The sequence below is a fragment of the Helianthus annuus genome, chromosome 6 (assembly GCF_002127325.2).
Source record: "Helianthus annuus cultivar XRQ/B chromosome 6, HanXRQr2.0-SUNRISE, whole genome shotgun sequence".
NCBI classification, from domain to species: domain Eukaryota; kingdom Viridiplantae; phylum Streptophyta; class Magnoliopsida; order Asterales; family Asteraceae; genus Helianthus; species Helianthus annuus.
Window position 1 is genome coordinate 13790193 of NC_035438.2, and position 9984 is coordinate 13800176.

General features: G+C 38.4%; 2 protein-coding genes across 2 annotated transcripts; one reads left to right on the forward strand and one right to left on the reverse strand.

The window, feature by feature from the left end:
• Positions 1-960: 960 nt before the first annotated feature.
• LOC110864774 (ascorbate transporter, chloroplastic) lies at positions 961-7552 on the forward strand. Its single transcript, XM_022113915.2, has 11 exons — positions 961-1248; positions 2328-2839; positions 3031-3138; positions 3440-3595; positions 4360-4575; positions 4658-4867; positions 5159-5296; positions 5390-5491; positions 6747-6812; positions 6996-7080; positions 7158-7552. Exons 1-11 carry the CDS (start codon positions 1194-1196, stop codon positions 7253-7255), a joined length of 1746 nt encoding a protein of 581 aa, XP_021969607.1. The 5' UTR covers positions 961-1193; the 3' UTR covers positions 7256-7552.
• A 131-nt stretch (positions 7553-7683) lies between these two features.
• On the reverse strand, positions 7684-9694 carry LOC118479703 (cytochrome P450 86A8-like). The gene has a single exon (XM_035974403.1). It carries the CDS (start codon positions 9392-9394, stop codon positions 7781-7783), a length of 1614 nt encoding a protein of 537 aa, XP_035830296.1. The 5' UTR covers positions 9395-9694; the 3' UTR covers positions 7684-7780.
• Positions 9695-9984: the final 290 nt, after the last annotated feature.

Below are 9984 nucleotides of genomic sequence, written 5' to 3' on the forward strand. Positions count from 1 at the left end.
GTTTTATAGTGAAAAAATCGAAGAAAAAATTAATTTTTTTAATATAGCAGTTGGCCAACGGCTAGCCCAACGGCTATTTTCTTTTGGCCATTCACAAACCGTCATGTCACCTTGCTCCCCCGCCCCACGCCCGGCTTGAAACCCAAGCCCCAAGGGGCCACGCCCCAACCCAAGCCTACCCGGGGTGGTGCCTTGGGCGTTTTCCCCCAACCCACGCCCTAACCCAAGCCCCATACCCCACGGCCTAAGTCTAACAAATCCTTTCTAACTCGCTATTCTAAGCCAGATTCGGCTTGCCTCTACTTCTCCTCACTCACTCACTTAAGAGTTTCTACAAATACTTTCTAACCACTGGAAGCTAAGGTGCTGTTTGTTTTTTCTGAAAAGTTCTGCGCAAGCTCTTCTGTCTGTGCCACGCAGACCACGTGCAGATATTGCTACGCGCAGACTGTTTGTTTTTTCGAAGACGTTTCATTAACAAACGTCTGCATGAGCTCTTCTTAGTGCAAACTTGTCCCAACCACTTCTAAGATATTATAAGCTTAAGGTTTGCGGAGAGTTAAACACCACCACCACCCACCACCACCACCACCAGCACCGCCCATCACCACCACCACAATTCACCACCACAGTCCACCACCACAGTCCACCACCCGCTACCGTCCATCACCACCACCGTCCACCACCCACCACCACCACTGTTCACCACCGTCTACCACCATCACCGTCCAGCACCTCCACCATTTTATTTTAGAAGTCTGTATACATTAAAAAACAAACAACATTCCTATTATAGACCGCATATATTTGATCCACCTTTTCTTCTATGTATGCCTCAGAAGTGATCCGCATAATGAATATATTTTACCTCTTAAAAGAAACAAGCTGCACCTGATTTGATGTTTCCCACCGACTACCAATTTGTATGTCTGTATCGTATCCGCAACTTGTCCGCAACCTGAGCCTCTTGTTAATATCATGGTTTCCACTTTTTCAAATACCAGAAAATATTAAACAAAAACAATTTTCAATTTATTTTTTATGAAGAACATCTCTTCTGTAGGGTTTATCCTCTTCTTCTCACTCTAAAATCTAGAGAGAGAGAGAGAGAAGCGAGTAAGTGAAATTATGGCGTAAATCCACTACATAATATCGCAACTCCAGCTGTTTCTTAATTATCTGTCTGGTCCACAATGGCCATCGGAGCCGCTATTTCTCACCGGAACTTCACTTCTCCGATCACCTCAGGTAATAACAATAATAATATCCACAACTGCCGTTTTTGTTCTCTACTTGTCTGCATTTTTAGCATTCGTAATTTGAGATTGCTGATTGTTATTAGGTTTTATGCTTATTAGGACTTTGATACCGTTTCAGTTACACTTTCTGTGACAGTTTAGGTTACTTTCTAGAGTTATATTGTTGTTAATTAGGGCTGAATGTTGTTAATAAGACGAATTCTTCGTGTGTTCACCTCCAGGATGAGTTTGATGTCATTGTAATTGTACATCTAGATTTTTGTTACTCTGATTCTTGTAAATAACACGATGGAGAGATTGTGGTGTAGTTATGATGTATGTTCTTCTAACTCGAGCTTTATGTATAGATTATTCGGTCGACAATAGCCATAGGCGCCGTAATTTCACTTGACTTCTTTCATCAGCTTGTGTGCGTTCATATCGTTTTCCGCTGTTATTGTGTTGCTTTGGTTTGGTTTGTGATGTCTGTTTTTGTGGTTTTTTTTTGTTCGGTTTGATGCTTTTAATGTAGTGTGAATGTTGAGGATTTTCTTATTGAGTTGACTACACTTTCTGGGCGCGTTATTTCTTATAAGAATTTGTTGTTGAAACTAGGTAGAATTGTATTCTTGATACGTTAAACATAACGGAGCATGCTATTTGGCTTCTGGAACTTGAATTGTAACTCACTTTTTATTTGTTTGTTGCTTGGATTTTATTCATCCTCACCGTTGTAGGACTTAATTATTTATTGGAAAGACGAGTTCTTCACATTTTGAGATATTGGATGTTATTTATTTCATAATAATAACATGGTGCCATTAGGACTTTATTATTTATTGGAAAGACGAACTCTTCACATTTTGAGATATTGAATGTTACTTGTTTCATAATAATAACATGGTGCCGTTGGCGCTTGAGTTTCTCACTATTTTTATGTTAGTTTTGCTGCAGAAATTTTGTGTTTGTAATTAGAGCAGGATTATTTTATTACTTATTTCATAATAGTAACATGCTTAATATATGGTTAAAGCTCGTTAATAATCCCTTTGAATATTATGCCAATCCTTCTTTGATCATTTATTTCAGGTAAAATTTATCAACTTGAACAAGTTACTGCACATCAGGGAGCAGAGAAGTTAAGTTTTTCTTATGCACAATATGTGCATAGGAACACTTATTCGGAAAATATACACAGTTTAAAGAAGATATACTTTGTTTCTGGATACATGACCATGAATACCATATCTTCTCATGGTCTTGATCCTGTTGCTGGTAACGCGTTGAGATCCAGAGCAATGATCTTATATGCTGGAGAAAACAAAAAGTTCCATATGACAAATCATAGGCAAAGAGTAAAAGGAATATGCAGATGTTCTGTCTCTTTACCTTCTGAGAGCTACAATTGGATTAAACCGGTACAGCTAAAGAACACCAGTATATCTAATAGTCAAACTCTGCAGCCACGTGTATCATCAGATGGAGGAGCAAGTGAGGTGGTTCTGATCGGTGAAACAAAACCCTGGTGGGAGCAGTTTCCAAAACGTTGGGTGATAGTGCTGCTTTGTTTTTCTGCGTTTCTGCTATGCAATATGGACCGTGTAAGTTGTTTCTAACTTTCTATTATATTCGTATCTTATTAACCATTTTTACTAAACCTCTCAAGTCTAATATTAGTCCAAGTTACATGTGGGTCCCTTATGTAACTGGATACTGAATAATTTTATGTGTTTAAGTCTTCTTTCCTTTTGTTAGAAATAATACTTACTGCTTATGTCTATACTACCTTCAGGTGAATATGAGCATAGCAATACTACCAATGTCAAAGGAGTTTAATTGGAACAGTGCTACCGTGGGTCTTATTCAATCTTCTTTCTTCTGGGGCTATTTACTCACTCAGGTTGGTTTTGCTCTTTAACAAGTTTGAGATAAAGTGGTTGTTCTTGTAGGTGATCAGTTGTTTCTAAATTGTGGTAGTCTTTTTTTATTTATTTTTTATCACGAAGTTTATTATATGTTTTGGCATCCTTGCAAGGAATCACAAAATATGAACTTATCTTTTTTCCATGCCATTTATTTGCTCATATGATCATGCTGTCTATCTGTAAAGACTGTGGTACTTGCTTACACGTGTTTTCTTCTTACCCAACTGAGATTTAACAAGATTTTACTGTTTTTGTTTATTGTTTTTATGGTAGTAGATTGTTGGTGGTATATGGGCAGACAAAATTGGTGGTAAGCAAGTACTAGGTTTTGGGGTTATCTGGTGGTCAATTGCAACCGTTTTGACACCCATTGCTGCCAAAATTGGACTTCCTTTCTTACTTGTCATGCGTGCCTTCATGGGGATTGGCGAGGTTCGTAACTGATTTTGCTATAACGTCTGTTTGCTCCAGGTTTTTGCACTATTTATCACTGATTCTTCAATTTAACATCTAACTTGTATTTTGACCCGACGCCGCCGCCGCGGCGTCGAAACTTAAAGTAACTCGAACTTGTACCGTCAAATATTTGACCCGACTCGTTTTCAAACAAAATTTATGTCAAAATGTAGATCAACTGAAAACGCACATGAAAATAAGCACGAAAACGTATTGTATTTGACCCGACTCATTACCAAGAAAATTTACGTCGAAACGTAAACCAACTTGGATTTATAACGGAACGTACTTAAAAATAAGCACGCAAGAAAATAGTGTTTTTTCTACGTTAAAGAATGGTACCACACATTGCGGCGGATTCGAAACGTAAATTAACTCGAATTTATACCGCCTAGTGAAAACGTATTATATTTGACCCGACTCGTTTTCGAACAAAATGTAGACCAACAAAAAACACACATATAAACAAGCACGTAAAACTCGAGGGGGGGTCAAAATGACATTTTACAAAGTTTTTAGAAAGCTGAGGGGGTGTAAGTGGCAATACTAAAAGTTGAAGGGTTGAATACACAAAAAGAATGGCATTGTTGTAAATTTGGTAAAGAAAAACAATAAAAAAATAGAGGTTGTGTCTTAGGCACTATTCGTAAGACACACTCTTTCGTTATATTAATAATTCCTGCTTTGCTCACTTTTTAATTTCTTAGACTAACCTTAAATGAGCCGCCTTTTTGTGACAGGGTGTTGCGATGCCTGCTATGAATAACATACTTAGCAAGTGGATTCCTGTCTCAGAGAGAAGTAGGTCACTGGCACTGGTATATAGCGGAATGTATCTAGGCTCGGTGATAGGGTTAGCCTTTTCTCCAATCTTGATCCAGAAGTTTGCATGGCCATCTGTGTTTTACTCATTCGGTTCCCTTGGAAGTTTGTGGTTTGCCTTTTGGCTAAGCAAAGTAAGTTTTCCCTCACACAAAACCTTTAGTGCTACGCGTTATTTGTTTAATGGCACAGGTTATTTGTTTGACCTTCTTCTAGGCTCATAGTTCACCAGGTGAGGACCCTGAGCTTAGTGAAGAGGAAAAGAAGCATATTTTGGGTGGTAGCATCGCAAAGGAACCCGTCACTTCCATTCCGTGGAAACTTATATTATCGAAAGCACCTGTATGGGCTCTCATTGTGTCCCATTTCTGCCATAATTGGGGAACATTTATTCTTTTAACATGGATGCCTACCTACTATAACCAGGTATTACATAAAGTTACATGATTCCTTTGTCTCTCTTTATGCTTCCTATATAGTTCTATTAAAAGGGTTTTTTTTTTTTTTTTTTTTTTTTTCATCTATAATATTACAAATATATTAGCAACCTACTTGACTTGTTGGTCCCTTCTGGTAATTATAGTTTTTTTTTTTGTCCCCAACTGACACGTAAGTATACTTTGTTTTGTTGGACGAATTTGATTAATATGGCGGGTTGAACAAAATTATATGTTTTCAGATGAACTAAGATAAGCACATTTGGTTATATTTTTTCAGGTGTTGAAGTTTAACCTTACTGAATCTGGATTATTATGTGTATTGCCATGGTTGACTATGGCTGTCTTTGCCAACATAGGAGGTTGGATTGCCGACACACTTGTTAGTAGAGGTGTATCAGTCACTAACGTTCGTAAGGTAACTAGCTATACTGGTTTTTGCAAATGCATTAATGACATAATTACCCTCCATATATGAACCAGCAGTCCACTGGTATTGTGAACCTTGTAGATAATGCAATCAATTGGATTCTTGGGCCCAGCTTTCTTTCTTACTCAACTGAGTCACGTCAAGACGCCTGCTATGGCAGTGCTTTGTATGGCTTGCAGTCAGGTCTGACTTACCATAACCCCTTTGTTGTTTTATAATTTCCCACAAGTTTATGCCCGAAATTGACATAAATGAAATCAAATTGATGCTTGGGTGGCCTATAATGTTATTTTGATATTTGGATTTTGGATAGTCTTAGTGTAACCTTTTATATATTTGGGTGGCGTATAACATATATTGTCCTTGCGAATAAGATAAAAGTACATATTGTGTCACACAAAGCTAAGAGATTATTGCTTTGTAGTCAACTAGTCATCCAATAGGGTCTATTTAATTGATACAAAGATATATTTCCCTGGGGTAATATACATATTTTCACAGAATAATCAAGAAGATTAGTTTTTTTTTAATTATTTTTTGAGTAAAATGTCATTTTCATCCCTGAGGTTTGGCTACTTTTCATCCAAAGGTTTGTTTTTCCACATCTGGATCCAAAAGGTTTGAAATCTTGCCATTTTCATCCGACTCGTTAACTCCATCCATTTTTTAATGTTAAGTCATGGGCATTTTTGTCTTTTTAGGCGTTTTTTGTGATGATTAAAGGGTTTGGGTGGGGAGAAAATCAAGAGAGGTGGATCTTTATTTCTTATAGTGTTTTTTTATTTTAATAAAAAAAGTCTGAAAAGGCGGAAACGCCCATCATTTAACGTGGAAAAATGGATGGAGTTCACGAGTCGGACGAAAATGGCAAGATTTCAAACCTTTTGGATCCAGATGCGGAAAAACAAACCTTTGGACGAAAGTCGCAAAACAGGCTAAACCTCAGGGACGGAAATGACATTTTACTCTTAATATTTTTTTAGTGTAAATTGCCATTTTAGTCCCTGAGTTTTTGTCCAAATTGTCATTTTAGTCCAAATAGTTTTTTTTCTCCTCTGGGTCCCTGACTTTTCCTTTTTCTTGCCATTTTGATCACATTGTCTAACTTAGTCTAAAAACCAGGTTATAATCAGGGGTATTTTTGGCATTGAATTATTATGAGGTTTATAAATTATGTTGTAAACTACCCCTGGTTATCACTACGCAACAGTTATTCCAAAAATACCCCTGGTTTAACCAGATTTTTAGACTGAGTTAGGCAATGTGATCAAAATGGCAAGAAAATGGAAAAGTCAGGGACCCAGAGGAGAAAATAAAACTATTTGTACTAAAATGGCAATTTGGACCAAACCTCAGGGACTAAAATGGCAATTTACTCTTTTTTTCTAGCTTTCAACAGCCAAAAGTTTCACTAATACAATTATGTCCATCTTCCCAGGGATCTGATGCTTTCTCACAGTCTGGCCTCTACTCCAATCACCAAGACATTGGGCCCCGTTACGCGGTTTGTACTTCCTCTTCTAGCATTTCTTCATCCATAATATAAAAGTCGCCAATGCGGTTATAGCTTCCTTTATATTTGCTACCTAAATACGGCATGGTTAGCTACTTAGTTTTTTGATATAAAGAATGTAACCCGCTTGTGTGAAGCTAAAAGAAAGGTTTTATTTTTATCTTCGTACTACAGGGAGTGTTGTTGGGGTTGTCAAACACAGCTGGAGTACTTGCTGGAGTTTTCGGTACAGCTGCAACAGGCTATATATTGCAGAATGGTACGATCATAAAACCCGCCCCATACCCGACCCGTTTTCATCTCTACTATTTACACTTAACCAATCATACGTGGCAGGTTCCTGGGATGATGTGTTCAAAGTGGCTGTTGTTTTGTACATCATTGGAACTCTTGTTTGGAACCTCTTTTCTACCGGTGAGAAAATTCTTGATTGAATATACCACATTAGAGAAAGTAGATAATCAAAAGGTAAAACCGCATTCACCCAATCGGGCCCTAGTATGAGGCTCAAGTATCCTCGGTGCAACGGGCTGATCTCCAGGTAGGGCGGGTTGGGGCTGTAACTAGTCAGCCCATTTAATTTAATTTTTCGTCTTCTAAACAATTATTGTCGAAAGTATTTTGCAAGTCGAAAGTATTTTGCATTCTTAACTTGTTTACACTTTACATTTTACACGTGATATGTTGTTGTATAATGTAATGTTTATATTTTATATATAGTTTTATGAGAATGGTAAAAAATGTGTACTGTTACTATTTATTTTCCAATAAAGGAATCTGAATCTGAATCAATAATATAATAGCACAATGATAAATGAAAATGTACCCACAATATTGAATTTCATAAATTTGACCTGACCTGACCCAAAATATAAAATTAATGGTATTCAAAATTCAACCTACTTCATCATACTTTATATCTATAAAAATCGACTCAACAACCAAAATTAAAGCTTCTATTAAACAACCCCAACTGCTGTTGTCGCTGCACCGCCGCTAGTTGCCACCCTGGCCCCCTTCACACTATCCATGATTGGCCTCAAATCCCTTTCAAACACATTGACTTTTAGCCCATACTTCATGAACAATGTCAATGACATCTTTTGCTCCACTTTGTGTCCTGGCACCACCGCAAGACGGTGGCGGAGCAGCACTGCCGCCGCTATGGACTTCATTTGCAAAAAAGCCAAATCTTTCCCTAGACATATTCTTGGTCCCGCGTTAAATGCAACGAATCGATACGAATCGTATCTTATGCATTTTGTACCGTCTGGTGACAACCACCTCTCTGGCCGATACTCGAGACAGTCTTCACCCCAAGTCGACTTCATTCTACCTGCAGAATATATTGAATAAGTAACCGATGATCCGGCTGGAACAAAAGTTCCATCCGGCAACACATCATCCGAAACCACATGTTTTGAGTCCTCTGGCACTGACGGATATAGCCGAAGAGTTTCAGACAATGCCGCCTTCAAATAAACCAATTGGTCCACCTCGTCGAACCCTAATGGCTCGTCGAGCCATTTCTCCACGTCATCGCCACGTGTCTCCAACAACACCCTACATATTTCCTTTAGGATTTTTTCTTCAACCTTTGGGTTTTGAATCACCAACCAGAAAAACCAGCTCATAGCGACCGATGACGTGTCACGTCCAGCTAGGATGAAGTTAAGTGCCACGTGTTGCAAGAACTTGTCAGAATATGATTCTTTCATCCTCATAAACCTTGATAACAGGTCATCATGTAAGCTTCCATCTTTAAGCTGATTGGACAGTTCATGCCTACGTGTACTGATGATGCCGGACAAGTACTCTTCCACATGTACAAGGCTTCGGCTCAAGTTGACCTCCAAGCCAAGCCGAAGCCACCTCTTCATTTTCCAAATAACTTCTGGGAAAATAAACCGTTGTAACGAAGCCTCAGTTGCCCGATCAAAAGCCAATGCAAAGCTATTGTCGGGCAACTCTGGGGCTAACGTTTGAGGGTCTTTCCCGAAAGTCAAACCACAAATATTGTCAAAGGTGATCCGTAGCAAAAGATCTTGCAGATCTACGGGCTCACCCTTGACTTGAGCCCATTCCAAAATCGGACAAAACCGATTCTTGATGGCTCGAGTCACCCATCGAGCCATGGCTTGTCGAAGGGTTCGTGTGGTAAACTCAAGTGCGGCCGTCTTCCTTTGGAGAAGCCACGTGTTACCATCCGAGTTAAAGATCCCTTTCCCCAACAGATCATGGAAAACAGCTTGCCAAGTTGGGCCTTTCGGGTAATTATCGAATCGGGTTTTAAGTATGTGTTCAAGATTCTTTGGGTCACAAGTGACCGTCACCAGTCCTTGTTTCCGGGCCAGAAACGGGACTGCACAGATACACGTCTGGTAAGTCCCGTTACAGGCCCGGAGATTATCAGCAATCCAGTCGTGCAACCGATCCGAATTCTCGATCAGGCCCGGTAGACTGCCGAATAAAGCCCATACACGTGGGCCCTTTAATGACCGACACATGAAGGTGAACCACATTAGATAAGCTGTCACACCAGTAAACAACAACAAAGCTATAGATACATCCATCCTGTATCTATCACCTTTTTCCCGCCAAAATTCTTCAAAAAGAAAAACTTTTTTTTTTTAAAGAAAATCAACAAGACCCAGATCAGATTTCACTTCAAACTTTCTCAAACTTGAAAAAAAAAGTAGTTTTAGAGAGAGAAAGCTTCAAGAACAAAGAGAAACAGGGGAAGAGAGAGAGAGAGAGAGATGAGCACAAATGAGGGGTAACAGAGGTGTGATTTATATAAGAAGAATATAACAAGAGAAGATAGAAATAAATTGCTGGGTGTTTGACTATTTCCTACTACTTTGAGCAATTTGATATGAATAGTCAGTCATTAATGCAAAAACAGAGGTCGTTGTGGAAAGGGAGATATCAATTCAAAACAAAATCAAAAAACCAGTTTTTTTTTTTTTTTTTTTTTTTTTTTTTTTTTTTTTAAAGGAAAATTTCATCAAAAAACCAGTTAAACTCATAAATATCACTATCAATATATTTATATTATTTTTATTTCTCTCTCTACAACTAATGCAGTAGTGGTGTGGAGCTGGATGAATTTATTGTCTTTCTTTCAATAGAGAGAAGGAGATTTAATGAGTCCAGTTTCTGT

Coding starts and splice junctions, on each gene's coding strand:
- LOC110864774 (XM_022113915.2), top strand. CDS start 1,194: ATGGCCATCGGAGCCGCTATTTCTCACCGGAACTTCACTTCTCCGATC. Junction 1,249..2,327: donor CACTTCTCCGATCACCTCAG/GTAATAACAATA, acceptor CATTTATTTCAG/GTAAAATTTATCAACTTGAA. Junction 4,576..4,657: donor TTGCCTTTTGGCTAAGCAAA/GTAAGTTTTCCC, acceptor ACCTTCTTCTAG/GCTCATAGTTCACCAGGTGA.
- LOC118479703 (XM_035974403.1), bottom strand. CDS start 9,394: ATGGATGTATCTATAGCTTTGTTGTTGTTTACTGGTGTGACAGCTTAT.